A 25296-nucleotide genomic window follows, 5' to 3' on the forward strand; every position below is an offset into this window, starting at 1 on the left:
ATCATATTATTGGCTCAGGAATACGAAAAAAACATAAAAAATCTCCATGAATTCAAGGCTTCATGGGGTGTGTAATTGATAGAAAATAAGTCATGTTTTGGGTGAACTACTCCTTTAAGAAAGAAAACTCTCTCTTTGTATTATAATTCTTTACTAGTCCATATCCAGGGGTGCACATGTGCACACTTGAGACTGTGCCCGTGACTACACACTAAAGTCCTCAGTGTTCATTTATCCATTTGTAACTCAGAGAGTGTACAAATGTAACCAAATGGACCCTTATGGGTCCATTTGGTGTTACATTTGTACACTCTCTCAGAGTTAAATTAACACTCAGGCTTTTACTGTGTTCAGATCCCAGAGCTCATGGCAAAAAATCCTAATAAACAGTTTCACAACTACAGTATGTTGTGAGCTTGTAGATCTGCTATTTGTGCTATTTTTCACCTACTGTATAATGGCATGCCCTATAAAGGGACACCAGGTTGAAAGTGGTTAAATACATGAGTGCATAAATAATACCTCATAATCTTCAAATAAGCTATTGAGAAAGATTTTATATATAAAGACAATATATTAAATGAAAGGAAACACAATAACCTGAGTTGTGAGATGTAGGGTAGACACTGAAGGAAGATCTTCACTTCACTCTCTTCATCTGACCAGCCTATCAGCTCTACTGGTTTCTTCTCTGGTTGGAGTTTCATCACCTCTAGGAGGAGGGAGACCTTTCTCTCTGAGAGGACTATGGACCAGACTGTAGGAGCTGACTGGTAAACTGGTTGTAATGCTGGAAGAACACTTCTGCCTGTTTGAGTCTCATAGTTCTTCAGATAGGAGTATAGGTCCAGTAGTACATCACTTTGATACCTCCTGTGTTCCCAATTATCAACCGAGTCAAAGGGGAATGTTTTGTAATTACACACAGAAGACAGCAATTCCAGAATCATCTCTCCTGTTTCTTCTTCCTGTTCTGCTGCTTCACAGAAGAGCTTCCCCAGGAACCAGGTTGGTTCTGGACCATCAACTTGGCAACTGTTCAGATGAAAACCAACATGAAATATTGATCTCTGCATCATAAACAGAACTAAACAAACACTGTATCCTTCAGATTTTAGGTGAAATAAATAATTGTAGAGAACACTAATAACACTGTTAAAATAAATGTAAAAAAAACAACAAAAAAACGATCTACATGATCACAATGCGTTGCAATGCGACACATTGTGAGCTTGTCTGTTTGGAGGTATTCCAACATTTTAAACATTTGACAAAAAATCATAACTAACTCACACATGTAACATCATTATGGAACTAACTAATAACATTATTAAAATAAATATTACAAAAAATTGCAGAAAAAAAGAAAAGCTAAAATAGTGGATCTATGAGCTCACAACGCATCTTAATGTGACACGTTGTGATCTTGTAGATCCGCTATTTTAGCTTTTCGTCATATGAATAGAGGACTTAAGTGGTTATAATGTCTAATAAACACAAGTGTGCATGTGTGCACGTGTGGGGGGTCTCAGCTTTGTCAGATGTAAGAAGGGGGGCTCCAATGTAAAAAAGGTTGTGAACCACTGATGTATTTCATATACTTATAGCATATAGTTTCTGTTGTTCTCTCTGCACTTTGCTTCTATCTGGATATACTGCACAGCTCTTTGTATTAAAGGAGTAGTTCACCCCAAAAATTGCTTATTTTCAATCAATTACACACCCAATGAAGCCTTAAAATCATCGAGATATTTTTGTTTGTGTCGCATTCCTGAGCCAATAATTTGATGACCGGGTGGCTGCTCAGTAGGAGACATAAAGTAGGAGACTCTACTAAGACTCTACTTAGTAGGAGACTCAATTGAGTCTCCTCAATTGAGTCTCCCACCGGAGACTCCGCCGGTCATCATATTATTGGCTCAGGAATGCGACAAAAACAAAGAAATCTCCATGAATTCAAGGCTTCATGGGGTGTGTAATTGATAGAAAATAAGACATTTTTTTGGGTGAACTACTCCTTTAAGAAAGAAAACTCTGTCTTTGTATTATAATTCTTTACTAGTCCATATCCAGGGGTGCACATGTACACACTTGAGACTGTGCCCGTGACTACACACTAAAATCCTCAGTGTTCATTTATCCATTTGTAACTCAGAGAGTGTACAAATGTAACCAAATGGACCCTTATGGGTCCATTTGGTTACATTTGTACACTCTCAGAGTTAAACTAACACTCAGGCTTTTACTGTGTTCAGATCCCAGAGCTCATGGCAAAAATCCTAATAAACAGTTTAGCAACTACGTTGTGAGCTTGTAGATCTGCTAATTGTGCTATTTTTCACCTCCTGTATAATGGTATGCCATAAAAAGGGACACCAGGTTGAAAGTGGTTAAATAAATGAGTGCATAAATAATACCTCATAATCTTCAAATAAGCTTTTGAGAAAGATTTTATATACATTAAGACATGCTATTAAATGAAAGGAAAAACAATAACCTGAGTTGTGAGATGTAGGGTAGACACTGAAGGAAGATCTTGACTTCACTCTCTTCATCTGACCAGCCTCTCAGCTCTACTGGTTTCTTCTCTGGTTGGAGTTTCATCACCTCTAGGAGGAGGGAGACCTTTCTCTTTGAGAGGTCTATGGACCAGACTGTAGGAACTGACTGGTAAACTGGTTGTAATGCTGGAAGAACACTTCTGCCTGTTTGAGTCTCATAGTCTCTGACATGGGAGTACAGGTCTAGAAGGAAGTCCCATTTGTGATGCCAATATTCAGACAGTGAAAACACTTCCTCTATTGTTTGTGTGTTTAACCTCTCATGTAGAGCTGCTTCCACACATAGATTCATCAGAAATCTGTGTCCTGTTTGATTCTGAGACGTAAACCTGTAGATTATGAAAAATAACACATTCAATAATCAACATTAAAGAAATATCAACATGTTGTTAGCTACATGCTGATATATTAAAATAAAAATTATTACTACTTGTGCTTTTAGAAAAGGGTGTTTTAGCTGCTTTCAATAAGCTCGGAATTAATTTGTAAAAAGACAGTACTTTAAATAAATAGTATTCCTTATTTAATTAATATCTATCTCTAAATAGAAATGAATTACATACTTTTTAATGTAACAATGAGACACAATTATTAAAGATACATAATCCCAGTTACCTGAGGTTTGAGACGTAGGGTAGACACTGAAGGAAGTTCCTCACTTCACTCTCTTCATCTGACCAGCCTCTCAGCTCTACTGGTTTCTTCCCTGGTTTGAGTTTCAAGTATTCTAGGAGGACAGAGACCTTTCTCTCTGAGAGGTCTATGGACCAGACTGTAGGAGCTGACTGGTAAACTGGTTGTAATGCTGGAAGAACACTTCTGCCTGTTTGAGTCTCATAGTCTTTGACATGGGAGTACAGGTCTAGGAGGAAGTCACATTTGTGATGCCAATATTCAGAGAGTGAAAACACTTCCTCTATTGTTTGTGTGTTTAACCTCTCATGGAGAGCTGCTTGCACACACAGATTCATCAGAAATCTGTGTCCTGTTTGATTCTGAGAAGTAAACCTGTAGATTATGAAAAATAAACTTAATCCACGTAAAAAGAAAAACATGATTTATTATACAAGTCAAAATGGTTATAATGTGTGGCTAAAACCACAACTTTAATACATGTATATACGACATGATACACAAGATACATCATTGTCATATTTGTAGCTGTATGCTAATACATACTAAATATACTAAATATAACTTTGAGGGAAAATATGTCATGCTCTAAGACTGAGAACTTTAAGCTCATGTCAATGAGTTAGGAATTCCATGCAATAAATAATGAAATCATATTAATTCAAGTCATAGCTAAATTAAGATTCATGTTAAATATTCAAAGGCACCTTTGTGTAAGCTACTGTACAGTAACCGTTGTTAAATGTAAATGAATAGGCTTAAATATAAAGAGGTTTAATGATTAAATATTCAACATAACCCCAGTTACCTGAGCTTTGAGATGTAGGGTAGACACTGAAGGAAGATCCTCACTTCATTCTCTTCATCTGACCAGCCTCTCAGCTCTACTGGTTTCTTCTCTGGTTGCAGTTTCATCACCTCTAGGAGGAGGGAGACCTTTCTCTCTGAGAGGTCTATGGACCAGATTGTATGAGCTGACAGGTAAAGTGGTTGTAGTGCTGGAAGAACACTTCTGCCTGTTTGAGTCTCATAGTCTTTGACATGGGAGTACAGGTCTAGGAGGAAGTCCAATTTGTGATGCCAATATTCAGACAGTGAAAACACTTCCTCTATTGTTTGTGTGTTTAACCTCTCATGGAGAGCTGCTTGCACACACAGATTCATCAGAAATGTGTGTCCTGTTTGATTCTGAGAAGTAAACCTGTAGATTAAGAAACATAAGAGGAATTAACATTAAAACCTGCTACATGAACATGAAACATAGTGTTTTTATACAAGTCAAAATGGTAATAATGTGTGATAAAAAAACACAATTCAGTTTTAACTAGATCTGATCAAATCTGACTCTTTAATATAGGGCATGATACAAGATAGCAAGACACATCATTGTCAATATATATGCTAATACATACCTAAATATAACTTTGAGAGCAAACACTTCATGCTCTGAGACTTAAAACATGAAGCTCCTGTTACCTCTTTGACTGCCAATGACGAGATTTCTCGCCATATTTTGCAATGGCTCACAGTGCCAATGATGAGAATGTGTTTGTGTTTTCAGTGGTTTTCCACTAGATGGCGATGTTTGCTTGCCTATGGGTCACCGTTTGGCTCCCAGAGAAGGAGAGGAGCAGTGGGTCACGTGTTCGCAAAACAAACAGCCCCTTCACCTCCTGGATGCTCGTGGTGGCTCCCCCCCCCCTCCCCCCCCCCGATTGTACGAGACTACTTCTATGATTTTTCAAGGTGAGTGAAAACCCTCGAAAATCGCTGGCAGCGGCGTGGCAAAATTATGTTTTATTTTTGGCAGTCAAAGAGTTAATGAGCTTGGAATTCCATGCAGTAAATAACTATATAAAACATTAATTCAAGTCATAGCTAAATGAAGATGCATGTTATTTATTCAAATACACCTTTGTGTACTGTAGAGCAACCTTTGTTAAATGTAAATGAATAGGCTTAAATCCAATGAGGTATAATGATTCAATATACCTACAACATAATGCCAGTTACCTGAGCTTTGAGATGTAGGGTAGACAATGAAGGAAGATCCTCAATTCACTCTCTTCATCTGACCAGCCTCTCAGCTCTAGTGGTTTCTTCTCTGGTTGGAGTTTCAAGCATTCTAGGAGGACAGAGGCCTTTCTCTCTGAGAGGTCTATGGACCAGACTGTAGGAGCTGGTGGGTAAAGTGGCTTCAGAATGGGAAGAATGTGTGTATATCCTTTACTGCTGACATGTAGGTAAAGATCAAGTAGGATGTCATATCTCATAGTGTAAACAGAGAACAATGCGAGGATTGTATTCACTGAACTCTGAAATACTTCCCTCTTATGAATTGCTGCATCCAGGCACAAATCTAGTAACAGCTTCTTTTCCTCCCCCTCCAGTAATCCAGGGAATTCCTCCTGAACCTGTGAGTCTGCAAGTCTGGATGTGTCTCTGAAACTTAATTGTATTCAAACAAACATTGGTAACAAAACAAACTTGTGGAACTTTCTAGTATGACTAGAAAGTTTATTTTTCACAACATTCTTCTAAAAGCACAACTGTTAAGAAGAAAATAACTTGTCAGATTGGGATACCAATTTTATCCAATGAGGAGAGAGAACTCGCACAGGATACAGGATAAACTATTTAAAAGTGAAATTGGAAGTGATGAAACAAAAACATTGAGTAGACACAATTGAGACTGAACACTATAAAATGGAAGCTGAAATTATCTTGGTGTTGTTCTCTCTCCTGATTTGATGAAATTGGTATTGTGACCTGTAAATGTAATTTCTGTTTATTAAAGAGCTGGAGAGACAAGGAGAATCCTGTTCCTGAACAAACACTGTATAGCAATGATTACTATTGGAATATAGAGCTTAAACTTTTTAACAATAATCCCTCATTTATTTACTTTTACAAATATCACTTACACAACTTTTAATTTAGAATCCTGTGAGAAAAAAAGTAAAGTATGAACACGGCACTAAATAACATACCTGAGTGTACTGATATGCGGCAGAGACTCCAACAGGCTCCGTCTCAGATCTTGACAGGCACTGGTCTTCCTGTCCCAGAGGAGGCAGAGGTTAACCCTCTCTGGACTGTTCTGCATGACCTCTACTGCTCTTTCAAACACTTGTCTTTTACCACAACCGACTGGGAGGTGCAACTCATTTCCACCAAGGACAAGTAAACCTCTGTAGTCCATCTCCTCCTCACTGAGGAGTAAAGCCTTCCAGAGCTGGCTTTGCAAGGTGTCACACCTGGAAGAAAGGGTTTTCCTGAAGTGAGACCTTCCCCTCAATATACAGGTAATTACTTAAACATGTTGTAATATTACATTACAATCTTTGTTGCTTCATGATAAACACCATACTAGGGTTCTCTACCAGTTGGTAGCTTAGTTTTTGAATCCCATTGGAGTAAAATCATGAATCATCTCAAATAATTCTGTCTAATTAAAAAGGCAAAGACTACTGTAATGCCCATTATGAGTGCTATGGTAATATAATTAGATAAACTGTGGACCATATAGAGTGAAAATCTAAATACATGCTCACCCATCCAATTGAACTTTTTCCAGGCAGCCAAGTATTAATCTCAGTCCTTGTTCTGGTACAGTGTCCTCAAGTTGTATCTTTATTTTTCTCTCTTGGGACTGACTGATTACATAAGACACAGCACAGTAATGGTGAGGGTCAAGATTCTCTTCACTCAAATCAAGGCAATAATCCAGCTTGTCCAGAAAGTCAAGACAGGCCTCAGTGGACTGAGATTCATACAAGCATTGGCATAAGAACAGAATGTTGCTGTCATCAGTGTCACTGGGATCTTGGTTCAGTGGAGACGGTAGAAATGCGGTTACCACGTCTCTGATGAAAGACTTAGATCTGTCCTTCACCTGCTGATCTAGACCTAGACATTCCAACATGTCAAGGTTTTTCTCCCTAAACAAACCACACAAGAACAGGATCACATGCTTCATGTGTTTCTTCTCTTCAGTGCAGCACTGTTTCAGATTCAGAAGATCAGTTATTTTGTCAGGATTCTTCAAAAACCACAACCCTGCAAAAAACTCCTGCATGGTATAGTGGAGAAATGCAGAGTGGGTTTTCCAGTCTGTAGGTGCAACTTGAACTTTAAGTGTCTTCAGGAAGGCTGAAAGAATGCAGCTTTTATCACAAGACAGTGCTGTTAGGTTCACAGATTTCTCTTCGGTTGCATGCAAAGCAGCTTTTGCCAAAGCAAATATTGCTTCACTTTTGTCTCTGATAAAATGGTTTAGATTATCGTTTGTTATTGCCTTGCCACTGTGGTTTTGAATGCAACCCCGAAGAATGTTGATGCATATTTCAGTTACTGTGCATGATTCTTGAGGAGTCATAGAGTTCGTAAAAGAAAAGCATGCAACCACCATCAATGCATATTCTGGCACATGACAAAGACTGAACAACTCCAGGTTGTTCTCAACATTGCTCAACTGCTCAGTGTTCAACATCTTAGCTAAGTACGCTCTGATGGACTTTGTGCTGAAGCCTTTCACCTCCACTCTGAGAGAAGCCCAGTCTGATAGGAAGTATTCTGATTCAGCCTCTGGTCTGCATGTGATCACAATCTTTGCATACGGAAGCAGGTCCCCTTTAACAAGTCTCTCCATCACTGGGGAAGAAAGTTCTGTGATTCCATCAAAAATGATAGTAACCTTTTCAGAATATCTCTTCATGTCCTCCAAGACCTCTTCTTTTCCTTCATCTGGTTCACAAAACATATTGAAGAGAAGATCATCCAAACTTGTGGGATTTGTGATTTTTCTCATATCAAAATAGAACATGTAATCTAGATCCTTGTTGTGTCTTCCTCCCCAGATGTTCAGCATTTGACATGCAGCTGTTGTCTTTCCAACTCCAGGCTTACCAACCAGGAGAATTCTGTTCTCGTGTGTTTTGAGTAAGTCATCTATAGACAGTTCCTGTTTATCCAGAGGAATGTAGGTCTTCATTTTTTTACGGCGGGTTTTCTTGCCTTTTTTGCTCTTGAGTATCATTTTTTCAGATGTTGTAGTTTCATTTCCATGTGTGTCTAATACTAGTGGGGTGTAAGACAGATTTGAATCCTTATTCTTTTTTAGACCTAGAAACCTTTTGCTTTGGTCCCACAAATCTTCTGATAGATTACAGACTTTTTTCTTTAAGTTTTTCTGGTATCTGTGGCATGTTCTTGTACCTAAAATGAAAAAGAAAAAGAAGAATAAAAAAGACAAGTGGCTAAATCATCTCTGAGCTGACTGAAATACCCACAGACAATATTGTTGAACAGATTATGGGTATAACACTCTCGAAACCAGAGATGGGCAGTATTTGAAATACATGTACTGTATTTGAAATACGTATTTGAAATACTTTTTTGTATTTTGTAATTTGTATTTGGCTGGGATGGAAAAAATGAAATGTAATTTGTATCAAAATACTTTCAAATACTTTTCAAATAGTATTTTCTGTATTTGAAATACATAAAATACTTTTTTTACTTTATGGGCAGTATTTGAAATACAGGTATTTGAAATACTTTTTTGTATTTTGTAATTTGTATTTGGCTGGGATGGAAAAAATGAAATACTTTCAAATGTAGTATTTTCTGTATTTGAAATACATAAAATACTTTTATTTTTTTCCCACAAATTGACACGTTTTAAACATTTACACAGGTTTAAACTGTAGGAGAAAAATAAGCAAACACACACACACACACACACACACACACACACACACACACACACACACACACACACACACACACACACACACCTTACCTTTCAGTTTGGAGGCTTTGTCTCGTCTTGCCTCGTCTTCTCCTGTCAAAGCTGAGATGTGAGACAGTGATTGGTCAGAGTTGAGCGTGTGGCTCATAAACGCACATAAAGGCAACAACTTCCATCCTGAAAGCCCCCCCCCCATACCCACCCGTGTTTTTTCATGTTTGGAGTCTGGTATTCCACCATCTTTATACTTTAGTTTAGGCATTCTTGACTTCATTCTCTCACTTTATTTCTGTGTGTGATTTCCTGTGATTTCTGTGTACAGAAATCAGACACAGGTGTGACTGCAGACAGGGCCATGCAGTCATGCCCTTATATGGGGATGGGTGGGGCGGCTCCCTATGGTAAGTAGGATGCTAACTAAAAAATCACACCCAGTGTGAAATGAGCGGTGCTATTTATGAGCGAAGTTTTAAGTTAATTTCATCATGTGTCTCGCTAGCCAATCACAGCACGTCCTGCAAAGATAAGTATTCAGACCCTTTGCTGTGACACTTGCATATTTGCACCGCTCGGTGCTCAAAAACAACAGTGGTCATCACAGTGATGGAGGCTCACTTTAAAAAAAAAAGTATTTTCTTTTTGAAGTGAGTGGTGCTATTTATGAGTTATTAATTTCATCATGCGTCTCGCTAGCCAATCACAGTACGTCACAGCCAATCAGCCAATCACAGTACAGCGAAAGACACATTTTCGCAACGGAAAGAAAAACTTTCGCCACGGATAGGTCCCAAACCCACTTATAGGAGCGGCTACACCGCTCAAAAACTAAATAAGTATGTGCGACCTTGTGTTCGGGAGGTAGGGTCAAATAAATGATTATAGTGGGGGCAAAATTGCAATTTGACCCACTTCCGGTGGTGGGATTGAGTTCTAATCTATACCGTTGGATTCCTCGTTATTATTATTATTATTATTACCCTTATTATTATTATTATTATTATTATTATTATTATTATCATTAAGTCCACAAACCAAGTTTGGAAACGGTAGCATGCTGCAAACTGGAGTTATGGCTGTGACGGAGGGGGCGGGGCTTAATCAATTGAGGCCGGCCCTTATTGGTGGTCTATGTCCACAAACCAAGTTTGGAGACGATATATTTTGCCAGTAGAACTGAAACATCAGCCTGGTAAACAATACAGTAGTGTATACATTGTGTACCTTGGTGTGTAGTGGTGACAGTGATTTTTGTTACAATGTGTACCTTGGTGTGTAGTGGTGACAGTGATTTTTGTTACAATGTGTACCTTGGTGTGTAGTGTTGACAGTGATGTTGACTGAACCACCGATGTTAGCTCCAGAGATGACAGGAGCCACCACTATGCCTCCATCATGTGCTTCATTAATGGCATGGACTGAACCACGGGGCTCTGAAGAATCTGCACAATAAAATCATCAGTTTAATAAGCTGAACATATTAAATGTTACACAATCTCAGAGAGAGAGAGAGAGAGAGAAGAGAGAGAGAGAGAGAGAGAGAGAGAGAGAGAGAGAGAGAGAGAGAGAGAGAGAGAGAGAGAGAGAGAGAGAGAGAGAGAGAGAGAGAGAGAGAGAGCACACCAATAAAGCACAACTTTGAACCTTGAACTGATGACATCAGCGATCTCCAAATATGGATATATCTGACTCATCATGACATGAGCATGAGCACACACACTACCAGTAATTGAAATTCCAGTGTCCAGGTATTTTTTTTTTCCAGAATAGGTAGGACACTGATTTAATGAGTACGGAAATACATATGTTTGTCCACTAGTAGGCTACACATTTAGGGCTAGGCCCTATCAGCTCTATTCTCGAGCACTTTCCCCCCCCCCTAAACCACGTTAAATACCGATAATGGAGCTGCGCCGCCCCAATAGGTTATTCTAGCACCTGCTCTACCCGTCACCATTATGCCGACGCCGTTATTTGCGCGTGGAGGTGTGCCCGTGGGCGTGTTGTTGCTATATCCCCCACATTGCCATTCTGCAGACACACATGGGTACGGCTTAGGGAGGGGGGATAGTGCTTTCTAATACCACCCGCCGGTTTCTAAAAGCACCCGCCAAGTGCACACAGACACTGCAATGGCTTTGTGCGTTGGACCATGAGCCGTGTTGCCAGCCTTGGCGAGAAATAAGCAACCGCATGTCTATGAAAACAAAAAGAAGCAACTATAAGGCCACATGAGCACTTCAAACTACTAACTAGAGCTTTCATATCCCCTAAATATTTCAGCCCGGCTCGACTAATAATTGACAAATTAGACCCAGCCCAGCCCGTCAGTAATTCTTTTAAAGAAGCCTTATTTCTCATTAAATCTTGGTAATTCGTTAAGAACAGGAGTCATTCTACCCTATTCCAACAGTCTATATTTTATTTAAAAAACAGCTGGAGCAAATAGGGCTATATAAATATATACACTGCCCCATAACCATTTTAAAAATGATTATAGTTATTCTATGAAATATATGTTTCCGGAATAACCGGAATCCTTTTTGCGATGGAGAAATCACATCCAATGTTACCTTCTACTGCCCGCTGCCTGTGCTCTCATTTGAAGAAATAATCCAACATTTACTTTGAGGTGAAAAAGACATGAAGAAAGCTCAATAGTTTGAAGATCCATTCCATATGTCATGTTATGGTTTAAACTTTAAAGGGGGCTCTCTGCTGCTGCCGTCATGACAAGACAGCTGATTGATTTGACCTACTTTTGCGGTGCGCTACCCTGTTGATTAATTATTTGGCATCAGCTGTGTAAGAATATATAACTATTTTAAATGGCTTTCATATACTCTTGGGGATCTGACTAATATAACAAGTTGCTTATTGTGAACACAATACGCTACAAATTAATTAATATGTGAATTTATTTGGATTAAAAAAAACGTCGACCCGGCCCAGCCGGTGCCGACGGGCCGGGTCGGGTCCCGTTGGGTTTGAGCTAAAATCTTAAGCACTTACATTTTTTATAAGATGATCGAATCTAGTGTGATTTTCATTTTGGCTGCTGTCTCCTTAAACCCATGCTGCGGGTGAATATTATATTATATATTATATATATTATATTATTATTATATTCCCCACGTAAACGCTACGTTCATGTTTACTGCATTAAAGGTTCTCAATCTTTTCAGGCCATTGACCCCCCAAAATAACCATATTTGAACTGGGGACCCCCCCATTGTCTTTGACTCGGTTCCACAGATAAATATGGTGAAAATAGCAGATCTACAAGCTCGCCAGGCGTTGGGTGCTCCATTGTGGTCTCGACCCACAGGTTGAGAACCACTGCATTAAAAGCTCCAAGCAAGTTACATGTCTAGTATGTTGTTGACCACGTAATGTAATGTTTTTGGTTTAGCGTTAGGCTTCTCCGTGGCGCGCACGCCTCATTGTTTATGTTGTCCAAAATAACAGATCTGTAAGCTGTCGACAGACATGACGCAGCGCCGTTGATAGCTTGTATGTCTGTTATTTTGGGTAGGTAGGCGACGCACATACGCATCGCAGCAATGTGTCTGGGTTTGAGAGGCTTTGATTGATGTAAACTTAAAGTTTAGCTCTGTTCGGGATTACTGAACAAAGGTGGATGATGAAAGATAACGGGGACAATATGGATGTAAGTTAACTTTAACTGCGTCACTTCCAGGATTCCAGGTTTCATTTGAACAAACCACTAATTACGGATTTCGGACTAGGCAAGAGGCGTTTCCCCGCAAAATTCGGTATTCTATGGCACCCCCCTCACCCGCCAAACACCTGAGCTACCCGTTACATTATGCATAGGTGTGGTTTGGGCGTTACAATGATAAAACCAATCACCGTGCCAGAAGCCATTGCCTTTAAGAGAAGACTGCGCTAGCCGTCATCCCCGATCCAATATATGCTCTAGCCTATCTACCTGTCTGCACTGTTGCCTGGTCTGATTATTATAAGCCACACTGGGCTTGTTTTCCTTCTTTATTTTTATTTTATCCAAATACATTTTTTTATATTAATTTGTAGCCTATTGTGTTCACAATAAGCTTGTCATATTAGTCAGATCCGGAATAGTATATGAAAGCCATTTAAAATATGTATACTATTGGTACACACCGGCTGCTCCCAAATAATTAATTACATCATGTTGCGACAACGCTCCTATGTGGTACACAGACAAACAGTAGCACATGGGTATAATAAATTGGACAGTTTTAGGAAAGGTCTATAGCCTATGTAACTCACGTTGGCTGTTATCGTTCTATTTCCACCATTCTAATGGATTCCAGGGGTGTGTAAACATCTCTGAAGTTGCTCCATAGTTCCCTCTGAAGTGACGCAGTTAAAGTTAACTTACATCCATATTGTCCCCGTTATCTTTCATCATCCACCTTTGTTCAGTAATCCCGAACAGAGCTAAACTTTAAGTTTACATCAATCAAAGCCTCTCAAACCCAGACACATTGCTGCGATGCGTATGTGCGTCGCCTACCTACCCAAAATAACAGACATACAAGCTATCAACGGCGCTGCGTCATGTCTGTCAACAGCTTATAGATCTGTTATTGTGGACAGCATGAGGCGCGTGTGCGCCACGGAGTAGCCTAACAAACCAAAAACATTACATTACGTGGTCAACAACATACTAGACATGTAACTTACTTGGAGCTTTTAATGCAGTGGTTCTCAACCTGTGGGTCGAGACCACAATGGAGCACCCAACGCCTGGCGAGCTTGTAGATCTGCTATTTTCACAATATTTATCTGTGGAACCGAGTCAAACAAAATGGGGGGGTCCCCAGTTCAAATATGGTTATTTTGGGGGGTCATGAACGTAGCGTTTACGTGGGGAATATAATAATAATATAATATATATAATATATAATATAATATTCACCCGCAACATGGGTTTAACGAGACAGCAGCCAAAATGAAAATCACACTATAGATGATCCGATCATCTTATAAAAAATGTAAGTGCTTAAGATTTTAGCCCAAACCCAACGGGACCCGACCCGGCCCGTCGGCACCGGCTGGGCCGGGTCTACGTTTTTTTTACATCCAAATAAATTCATATATTAATTAATTTGTAGCGTATTGTGTTCACAATAAGCTTGTCATATTAGTCAGATCCCCAAGAGTATATGAAAGCCATTTAAAATAGTTATATATTCTTACACAGCTGATGCCAAATAATTAATCAACAGGGCAGCGCAACGCCAAAGTAGGTCAAATCAATCACTGTCTTGTCATGACGCAGCAGCAGAGAGCCCCCTTTAAAGTTTAAACCATAACATGACATAAATAATGGATCTTCAGAGCTTTCTTCATGTCTTTTTCACCTCAAAGTAAATGTTGGATTATTTCTTCAAATGATAGCACAGGCAGCGGCCAGTAGAAGGTAACATTGGATGTGATTTCTCCATTGCAAAAATGATTACGGTTATTCTATGAAACATATATTTCATAGAATAACCATAATCATTTCTAAAATGGTTATGGGGCAGTGTATATATTTATATAGCCCTATTTGCTCCAAGCTGTTTTTTAAATAAAATATAGACTGTTGGAATAGGGTAGAATGACTCCTGTTCTTAACGAATTACCAAGATTTAATGAGAAATAAGGCTTCTTTAAAAGAATTACTGACGGGCTGGGCTGGGTCTAATTTGTCAATTATTAGTCGAGCCGGGCTGAAATATTTAGGGGATATGAAAGCTCTAGTTAGTAGTTTGAAGTGCTCATGTGGCCTTATAGTTGCTTCTTTTTGTTTTCATAGACCTGCGGACTGCGGTTGCTTATTTCTCGCCAAGGCTGGCAACACGGCTCATGGTCCAACGCACAAAGCCATTGTAATGTCTGTGTGCACTTGACGGGTGATTTTATAAACCAGCGGGTGCTTTTAGAATCCACTATCCCCCCTCCCCAAGCCGTACCCATGTGTGGGTTGAGAATGTCAATGTGGGGGATATAGCAACAACACGCCCACGGGCACACCTCCATGCGCAAATAACGGCGTCGGCATAATGGTGACGGGTAGAGCAGGTGCTAGAATAACCTATTGGGGCGGCGCAGCTCCATTATCCGGATTTAACGTGGTTTAGAGGGGGAGAAAAGAGCTGCAGAATAGGGCGGTAAGTGTTTCTGGAATATATGTCCATGCCAATTTGTATTTATTTTTGACAAACCTGACCCCCACAAGCCACTGAAGCCAGCATAGTGGAGTCAGTTTCAGTTTTTTACTTGATGTGAATTGATTACTAAATAATCTACTAAATAAAGTTCAAGTTGTGGCATCTGTGCAGTGCAGCTTTGTTTATTCACCATGTCCATGGATATGACAAACACAGCCACAAGGTTTGGTTTCCTTATGCATTAAAGATAGTTTACTTTTGTAAATTACTGCATAACACATAAATGGTCAGACAAGCCTAATATTATTTGTGATGCTATGTATATACAGCATGCAGTTCAAAGATAATTGCCACTTTTTTCAATGTAATTTGGTGGTGGTGGATGTTTGATACAGTTATAGCATTTTGATTTGCTTAGAATTTCTCCTAATCATTATTATTATTATTAGGATGGCAGAGCGGTTTTGCAGGCTTTGAAGTACAGATGTAGAGGCAGCTGTGCATTCAGTCTCATGCCATAGTTGTCTAGTTTTTGATGATAACGGTAACTCTGGCATGCGCTTTCACACACAGTGGTAAACATTTAGGCTGCATGCTCCAAAGCCAAACAACATCAAAAACACTCTGCTTGTATGGTCAATTTATTCTTAGAAATTCTGACAGGCAATTGATTTAATATTTGGCAATCAATATATTAAATTTTTTATTAAATGTATTTTGTGTATTTTCAAAATACAAAATACGTATTTTGTATTTTCAAAATACAAAATACGTATTTGTATCTCAAATACATTTCTCTGACCTGTATTTATATTTTGTATTTTGATCAATTGTTTGACCCAGTATTTGTATTTTGTATCAAAATACTTTTCAATGTATTTTTGCCCATCTCTGCTAGTCGAAACTACTGTATGTTCACAAAGTAATCACCATATCAGTGTTTCTTTTACATACAATTACAAACCTTTAGAATAGTTGTTATCCATTTCCACATCATCGTTGAAAGGAAAGCAGCTGATCCAATGGTGTAGGTGTGCTTTCAAGGTCCTCTTCCTAGTTATGTGAATGACCTTCAGTAATTCATAGCAGGCTGCCTCCCCTTTGTCTGTGACCCAGTCCAGTATTGTTCTTGTTTTATCATAGTCATCTTTCTCTGAGTTTATTTTACTGACCCCCTCCTCAGTGAACACTTTTTGCTGATACAGATTCTCCACAATAACAGAAGGATTCTGTAGCCCCCCCACCAGGTGGGTTCTGGCGTTCTCGATATATTCCTTAGCTGACTGACTTGTAGACGCCATGTCACTTTATTTAAACACGTAGCCTATACTAACCTGAGTCCATGGGCTAGAACAATTTTACTACTGTTAATATGTCAAATGATGAATGACATTTCGTCCATTCATATTTCAGTTTCTGTTGAAGATAATACTGAAATAAATATATTGCAGGTTTAACATGTGTTTCTGGTTCTATCAGTCTTATATCTGTCTGGATGCACATCCGTTATCTTCTGTGTGATGTGTGTTGTGTTCTATGTCTGTGTTGATTGAAGTTCAGACCCAGACCTCAAACATCTGCTGGTTGCTCTTCTGATGGGAACTGTATGGAGGTTGTGTCTCTGTACAAATCAATAAAACAAGAACAGAAATGCTCTGTGATATGTAGTCTTTTACACACACAAAAACAGGAAACTCTCCTCTCAGTTGAGTTAACAATTTCCATATACAGTACAGGACTAATAGCTTATATTATTAACAGCAAAAGTGCTTTTTAATAATAAACAACCCGTATAAATGTAAAGAAACAGACAGAATACACATACCTGTACAAATCAATAAAAACAGAACAGTGCCACCCGGCACTGGTTGGTAAATGAAAACAAAAACAAAAAGCAACAACAATAGAAGAACAACTAAATCACCATCAAAGTTGAATGAAAAAGAAAAAGAATTGTGGGTTGACTGATAGCCTGTATGAAATTAAATCATAATAATAATGAATAATAATAAATAAAAAATCCTGAGTGAAAAACCTTGAGGGTTAGGGATCGATCATTTTCTCAGCGATTATTTTATTGATTACTTTTTCGATTAATCCAATAATTGAAAGAACCGAGAAGCACTTAAAAAATGTATATATCAACAAATTGATTAAGCACTTAAGCATTATTTTAAACTTTGTCACAAAAAGGTTTCATGCAAACAGTGAAAATAGCAAATCTACAAGCTCAAAACAATGCATCACATCATCATGATGCTGTGAGCTTGTAGATTGGCTATTTTCACTATTTTTGATTATTTATTTTTTCTTTTCGCTCATGACATGCGGAATATAGTAATCATATTATTAATTCATTATTTGATTAAATTATTAAAACATAATAATAATGATAATAAAAATAAATATTATTATACTACCATTACTACTACAAATAATAATAATAATTATTATTATTATTATTAAATTGATTAGTTTGTTAACTGTTGCACCCCTATGTATTTTATAATAAACATATTTAATGTTGATTGTTCGTCTGTGAAGCATAGCTACAGTATTATCATAGCTACAGTATTATCATAGTTACAGTATTATCATAGCTACAGTATTATCATAGTTACAGTATTATCATAGCTACAGTATTATCATAGCTACAGTATCATCATAGCTACAGTATCATCATAGCTACAATATCATCATAGCTACAGTATCATCATAGCTACAGTAGGCTATCATCATAGCTACAATATTATCATAGCTACAGTATCATCATAGCTACAATATTATCAAAACTACAGTATTATTCTACAGTAAAAACATGTCTGACTGTTTAGTTCAGCACTCAGTAGACACTCTCTATTTATGTTTTACCTCCAAGTTGATACTTAATAGAGATGCACGATATTGTTTTTTGGATACCGATACCGATACCGATTATTTGCTGGGTCATATCTGCCGATACCGATCCGATACCGATATATTATATATCATATTTATATTGAGCTCATTGCTGATTTTTTTTTATTTTAATTTGTTTTACTGGTGAAAGTTGATGGTAAACCCCCCTCTCCACTAAAGGCCCGTTCATAGTCCCTAGATGGGTCTAAAACGTGCGTCAGGGGGTGAGGGATTCCGTCCGTTCTTTACGGACGCATGCATAGTCGCTCACGTTATTTAGGGGTTATTTTATTTATTTTAAAGTGTACCGGCGTAATACACCTATTCCTCCACTAGATGGCCACTAGTATGTACCGCCGTACCCATAATGTTGCCATGTCTACTTATTATAAGCGACTTTGGGCTTATTTTTCTGTAAAGTTGCTTGTAAACAAACAGCAATTTTGTATTGGTGGTTGCGGTTTTATTTGGGCTTGTTTCTAAAGTGTAGTTGCTTATTTGGGCCAATTATTATTTAAACCAGTGATTCTCAAACATATATTGTAGATCTGCTATATCCTAGTCGATTCTTTTGGGCTTGTTTTCATAGACCTGGTTGCTTATTTCTCTCAGAAAACCTGGCAACAGCATCAGCGCAGCTAACAACATGAAGCTACCATTGTAGCATCTAGCCAAAACAACGCAATAAAAGACACAAACTAGTCCACAAACTAGACAAAAACAATGGTTGTCTACAAAACGTGAGTTTCGACCCCTACTGCACTGTGCTATATATGCTATATATTGTCACAGACCGTGGATCGACGAGTCTAAGTATTTAAGTACATTTACTCAAGTACTTCCACCAACCAACGTGGGTCTTTTTTTTGGAGAAAGAGGGCCCGAGGAAAACTTTTTTTCCTTACACTGCCAACGGGCTCCACTGGTACTACAGCCAACGTACAAACGAACGTACGTCGGCCTGACGGTGAATGTCGACTGCACGGACGGAAATCCTGGAGCCGTAAGTGACGGAGGGGGAGACAAAAACGACAACGCAAGGAGCGCTGGCGCTCGTTACGTCTCCTTACGTCCGACTATGAATGATACTTAACCGTGATGAAAAATATTTATGGAATAAATACATTAATTATAATTATATATATTCTTCTAAGTAACAAACTTAACTATGACATCATTTTTGTATGCTATAAGCCATCACAGAATTATTTGAATCTTTGTATAACACAAAACCATATGTTATGTGGCCTATGGAACTAAGATCATTGAATCTAGTTTGTTATTAGTGTTATTCATATTGTCTGTTGCCTAAATTAATTAGCCTCTGGCCCTCTGCTCTAAACAATAAAGCCCCCCTTAGCTCTCCCAATCACAACTCCCTGGAGCCACCACTGTGTGTGTGTGTGTGTGTGTGTGTGTGTGTGTGTGTGTGTGTGTGTGTGTGTGTGTGTGTGTGTGTGTGTGTGTGTGTGTGTGTGTGTGTGTGTGTGATATACAAACTAATCTTACCATAAATACAATCATTGTTTAGTTTATCACTATCTAACATTCTATAACATCAACAGTGAGTTTAGGACAGGGACAGCTTGCTTCGTACACTACACTACAGATTGTAGGACAACAGGATGTCAAAGACAGAAACATTACCAGCTGAGAGTTAATTTGTGCTCATTCTCTGTGGTTAAATACACAAGCAGCTTGTTCAAAAGCAGCCGCTGGTTGCACTCGAGTCGAGTAACGAGTGTTTGTTACGTCGATGTTAAATAACGAGGCAATGTACACATTATATAACACAATATATCCTCCGCAGTATCCCTACTCTAATCTAATTGAAGATGTACAAGAAACCCTCTGACTGTTCTGGGTATGAACTATGGACGTGAAGAGTTTGTTTGCTGTTAGTTTGACCACTTGTCTCTGTGCACTGTGCAGCCTAGCGCTGCGCAGTGCAATGCACTGTCTGAGAGACATTGCATGTAGAGCGTGTGGAGGGGGGAGGAGCTACAGCTGGCTCTCTTAAAGAGACAGAGACAGGCAGACAGACTGCTCTCGCCTCTCGGTCATTTTATTATACAATATATACAATATCGGTGAATTTAATCGGGTTTATTTTGAGATCGGTTCGATACCGATATGGCATTTTAGGGCCGATATCGGCCGATTCCGATACGTTACCGATTATATCGTGCATCTCTAATACTTAACTTAACAATTATTTCTCCTCTTCAATAATACCAATTGGTATTATCGTTAATTAGTCACCTTTACAACAAGGTATAACTAATTGGTATTGTATCGCAGGTCGCTCAAAACGAGAGCGATTACCAACAGAAGCATATTGGGGGATTTTGGCAAATGTGTTGGGGAAGCTACCCACACGTTTAGCTGTGTTACTCATTCCACGATTGCACGATCCTTACAAGTTATACATCGTTGTAAAGGTGCATGACTAATGAAATGTCATTGAAATGTCTCTTTGACCACATATAAACACACGGATCCGCTGTGCTGACGGGCCGCTAATCTGACGCACGCGTGTACACACACGATATGAGTAAAAGAATACACAAACTGATTATGTATTTTCACCCGTCATTCCTTCATTTATGTAGGCTTTTTATTTTATGTCTACCAAACCAAAAATCTTTTTTTTCCTGCATAATGTCTCTAATTATCTGTCTGTCTGTCTGTCTGTCTGTCTGTCTGTCTCTCTGTCTCTCTCTCTTAGGTAATAACACATGGCCCAGTCCATGTGGGTCTATGTAGGCAGATGATGATGTTTATTTAGGCTATGTATTGATTGATTGATTGCTTCCTTAGAGGCTCAGTCCAAGACACCATCCTATTTCCATGACCACCACGGTACCACCATAACACATTATATAATGCATGGGTTCTCAAAGTGGGGTCCTTGAGGGGGTTCCAGGGGGTCCCCAGCAAAATTAGGTAACAATAGCATCAACATCTTTAAAAAAGTTTAATACATATATATCGGCTATTTGAAATCTACAAGGAACAACATATTTTCAGATGGAGGTCCACGGCCTTTTACATATTAATGTGTCCTTAAAGGGATAGTTCACTCAAAAAAATATTTTTTTAATATCCATTAGTCACCCCATGGAGACTAGTTTTTGTTTGTTTTTTATGTGATGACCAGCGGATCGGTAGGCAGCGGTTCTGGTAGGAGACACAAAGGAGACTCTTTGTGTCTCCTACCGGAACCGCTGCCGGTCATCAAATTATTGCCTTAGGAATGCGACAAAAACTAAAAAATAACCATGAATTCAAGTCTCCATGGGGTGACTAATCAATAGAAAAACTGTTATTTTGGGGGTGAACTATCCCTTTAACTTCAAAATGTTTTCCCACCCAACAGCAACAAGTAGCCTACAACAAATGGTCATTTATAGCCTTAGATCAAGACTCTCGTAGATGAATTTCATTGATTTTTAAATGTTTTATCTCTACGAGAGTCTTAGCTTTTAAGGGCCTCGAATGGATTGGAAAGCTGTTTATTTATATTCATAAAAAATTAAATACAAATTATCATGAGGCCCCTTGACTGTGTGGGGCCCCAGGCTGCCACCGAACCTTGCCTACAGCAAAGCACGGCCCTGCATGGAGACTCCTGTTACTGAAAAAACACTCTATAGCAGGGGTCTTCAACAGGGGGTCTGGGACCCCTAGGTGATCCTCAGAGTTACTACAGTGGGGCCGCCAAATCTTTGTGTGATAGTATAATACATTTTCACATTAACCACTTGAACCCTAGCATCCCTATTCTGAGGAGACCTTTAGCCAGAAATAGCAAATCTCTATTTAGCTCACAACTTGTAGATCGGCTATTTTTGGCAAAGAGGTTTGGTGTAGAGGGGAAATTCATGTCAACATGAATTCAACATACACTGATAATGATAGTGCTGTCCATCAAGTCTATCTAGGAAATGTATGAAAAAGTTTAATCTGCAACACAATTTTATACAATATGTTGTTGGAGTCCCTGCTTAATCTCTCTCTCAGCTAGGGGGTCCTTGGGCTGAAAAACTTTGAGACCCCTGCTCTATAGCAATGAGCTACTATCAGAATATATATATTCAGCTATTCAACACTTATTTTAACCAAAAAAAATCACTTACCCTACCTTTAAGGACAAATTAATAGGCCTATGTATTTGGCCTCCATCTGAAAATATTATGTTCCAGGGACCCCCATATACGATTTATGTTGTGGTTAAACTGATTGTGATGCTATGCTATTATTATCACATTTTGCTGGGGACCCCCTGGAACCCCCATAAGGACCCCTGGGGGTCCCCAGACCAGTGGCGTGGCCAGAACGCTAGTATAGGCTGGGCCTAGGCGAGCGAGCACGTGCGTGCAGATTTTGTTACCTTTTCCCTGTTTTTTTGTTATTTTATTTCGGTTTTAGGGTTAGGGTTAGGTTAGGGTTATGTTATTTGATTCTTATTTTTGCCTGATTTTACCGATTTATTATCAAAAAATGAATTATAAAATAGATTGGGTGGGCCAGCTTTCTATGTGGCCCACCAGGCCCACCCGGGCCCACCCGTGGCTACGCCCCTGCCCCGGACCCCACTTTGAGAACCCTTGCATTATATAATGTGTTATGGTGGTACCATGGTGGTCAATCAATCAATCAATCAATCAATCAATCAAAACAGACAGACAGACAGACAGACAGACAGACAGACAGACAGATGTGATAAATGGAGAAATTATGCGGGAAAAACAACTAGATCTTTGGTTTGGTAAAGATATGAAATAAATATAGCCCACATCTATGAAGGAATGACGGGTGAAAATATATATTTAGTTTGTGTATTCTTTTACTCATATCGCGTGTGGGGCTGTCCCATAGCTCGCGTTGGCACAGCGGACCCCCGCAGACCCCGTCCCATTGTGTCAGAAGACAACGCCCGTCAGAATTATGGGCAGACATGGACCCCCGGATGCCAACACTGAACATTATGTATCCAAGCAACTCTTAGATTATTATTAGATAATATCTGGAATCTAGAGTTATAATAATAATATTATAATTATAATAATACCAACCCTGGCTTGCAGCCCATACATCCAAACAGAATCAATACTTTCTTCTCCACTGATCTCAGAGGCAAATATTGTACTTTTACTCCACTACAATTATTTGAAAACTTTAGTAGTTACTTTGCAGATTTAGTTTATTATTACAAAACATACATTAACCACTTCAGCTCTATATATATTTCGGCCATTTGAAAATAGACGATCTACAAGCTCACAATGCGTTGCAATGGGAGGCATTGTGCTTGTAGATCTGCTATTTTCAAAAGATTTGTACACATTATGAACTTGTGAAATGGGACATCTGCACAATGAGTACTTTTACTTTTGGTACTTTAAGTATATGCCAATATACTTTTGTACTTTTACTGAAGTAAATTTTGATTACAGAACGTTTACTTGTAACTACATAGCTCCATTAAGAACCTCTAGCTCCGCTATACAGCTCCGAGATGAGGTTCTATGTGGATGTCACCCAGAATCGGTGGAACGGCCGCAAAGGCTCCGCTGTTTACCCTTTTGTCAACATCGTATCCCAACATCGTATCCCAAAACTAATGGTAGATTTCACACCTCTACGCGGTAGTAGTTTAATGTAATAATCCATATCTTTCAATAAAGAAGTGTTTTAATGCCGTCTGTGGCCGAATGCCATTTTTTCACCCTCGTTTACTTCCTGTTTACATTTAGTGTAATTCTGGGTTTCACCGGATGCGCCCCGTCACTACCGCCCATTGGGAACTTCCGACAGAATCGGCCACAGACGGCATTAAAACACTTCTTTATTGAAAGATATGGATTATTACATTAAACTAATACCTCGTAGAGACAGTTAATATTTGAGGCTTAGAGGTAAGCACCTTTATTTTCAATTTGTACATGTTTGGAGTGTCTACGGGGCATAGTGCAGAAAGTCCCTGTCTCCACGGGGCGTGAACCCTACAACTCTCGTAGATTGAAAACGTCAAATCATAAATACGTCTACGAGAGTTGTATTCTACAGCTATATTGGAGCTAGTAACTACAATGCAATATTGATACTTTTACTCAAATAAAAGATGCCAGACCTTTTTCCACTGTGAACGACGTTAAACTCACCAACATTGCAGCTGTACCGAAGGCTTGAATAATCCTCTCTCTATCTGCAAAGTTTTTGTTTCATAAAAATGTATTTTTATACCTATGCTATGAATACATAATGTTTTCACAGAACCTATAGATATCATGTCCATATCATCGTGTCAGTCGTCCTCATGTGACTGTAAAAACTTTCACTTTCGCTGGAAGTGACATTTCTCGTAAAAGCTCGATTTGTACATCGTCGTACGTCGGCGCCGAGCGCCAAAATAGTCCGATCTACAAGCTCACAACGCGTCGCGGATGCATCGGGTTGAGGGCTTGCAGATCTGCCGTTTCGGTCGGCGACGCCGTAGTAAGACGTCACCGCAGACCTGTAGAAAGTTTTTTGTTCTGAATGAACCAGTGTGATCCGGTTTAAAGCCCGCCTTACCATATCCGGTCATTTTTACGCACACATACATTGACACACCGTTTCCGTATCCGGTGTAGACCCAGACCGGATCAGCAACCTTCAAAGTGACTTAATTCTACTCTGAATTTCTCTCCAGCGTCCACGAGAGGGCGCCATTGCTACATAAAACCCATTGATAAAAGGAACTCCAAGGCTCTCTAGTGTAGTCTACCATAATGAATACAACGGTAACTTGATACTTGTGGTCCTGTTTTCTGTTTCCTTTTTTAGAACTAGACACTGTTTTGGGAGACCATTACCCGTTTTTACATTTTAAAATCAATTTTATAAAAATCATTCATGAACAATATGAGGTGAATTGTTACATTCACATTTACAGCAGATGCATGTTCCACTCCATAATGGTTCCTAAAACACTGTATGCTGTGTCAAGCAAAACATAACAGACAGACAGACAGACAGACAGGATTTGCACAATTTCTCAGATCAAAATAAACCGTTGTCAATTGTCATATAATTGTACTCAATGATAGTGATAATTAATACAATTATTAAACTTAAAGCAAAGACACAGATTCATACAGATTTGCACAGGGCCCACTTGTGCCCAGTTCAGTTCCCCCTTTGAAATAGTGCCCAGTTCTCTAATATGAGGAATTAGTTCAGACCTTGATGATGAAATAAATCCCTGATTTGGTAACAATCTTTGTAGCTGTTGCTGGAATAGTTA

The 25296-nt window shown here is 38.9% G+C and overlaps 1 protein-coding gene across 1 annotated transcript in view; it reads right to left on the bottom strand.

Moving 5' to 3' along the window:
• LOC308101912 (uncharacterized protein) overlaps positions 1-25296 on the bottom strand; it is a 109027-nt gene that overhangs the window by 12593 nt on the left and 71138 nt on the right. Inside the window, exons 20-22 of the mRNA XM_080451458.1 lie at positions 3177-3569; positions 2498-2890; positions 601-1035 (exon numbers count right to left, since the gene is read on the bottom strand). Of these exons, the coding sequence (XP_080307584.1) occupies positions 601-1035; positions 2498-2890; positions 3177-3569 (1221 nt within the window). The remainder of the gene's footprint in view (positions 1-600; positions 1036-2497; positions 2891-3176; positions 3570-25296) is intronic.

The sequence above is a fragment of the Gymnoscopelus braueri genome (assembly GCF_963280865.1).
Source record: "Gymnoscopelus braueri genome assembly, chromosome: 2".
NCBI lineage: Eukaryota > Metazoa > Chordata > Actinopteri > Myctophiformes > Myctophidae > Gymnoscopelus > Gymnoscopelus braueri.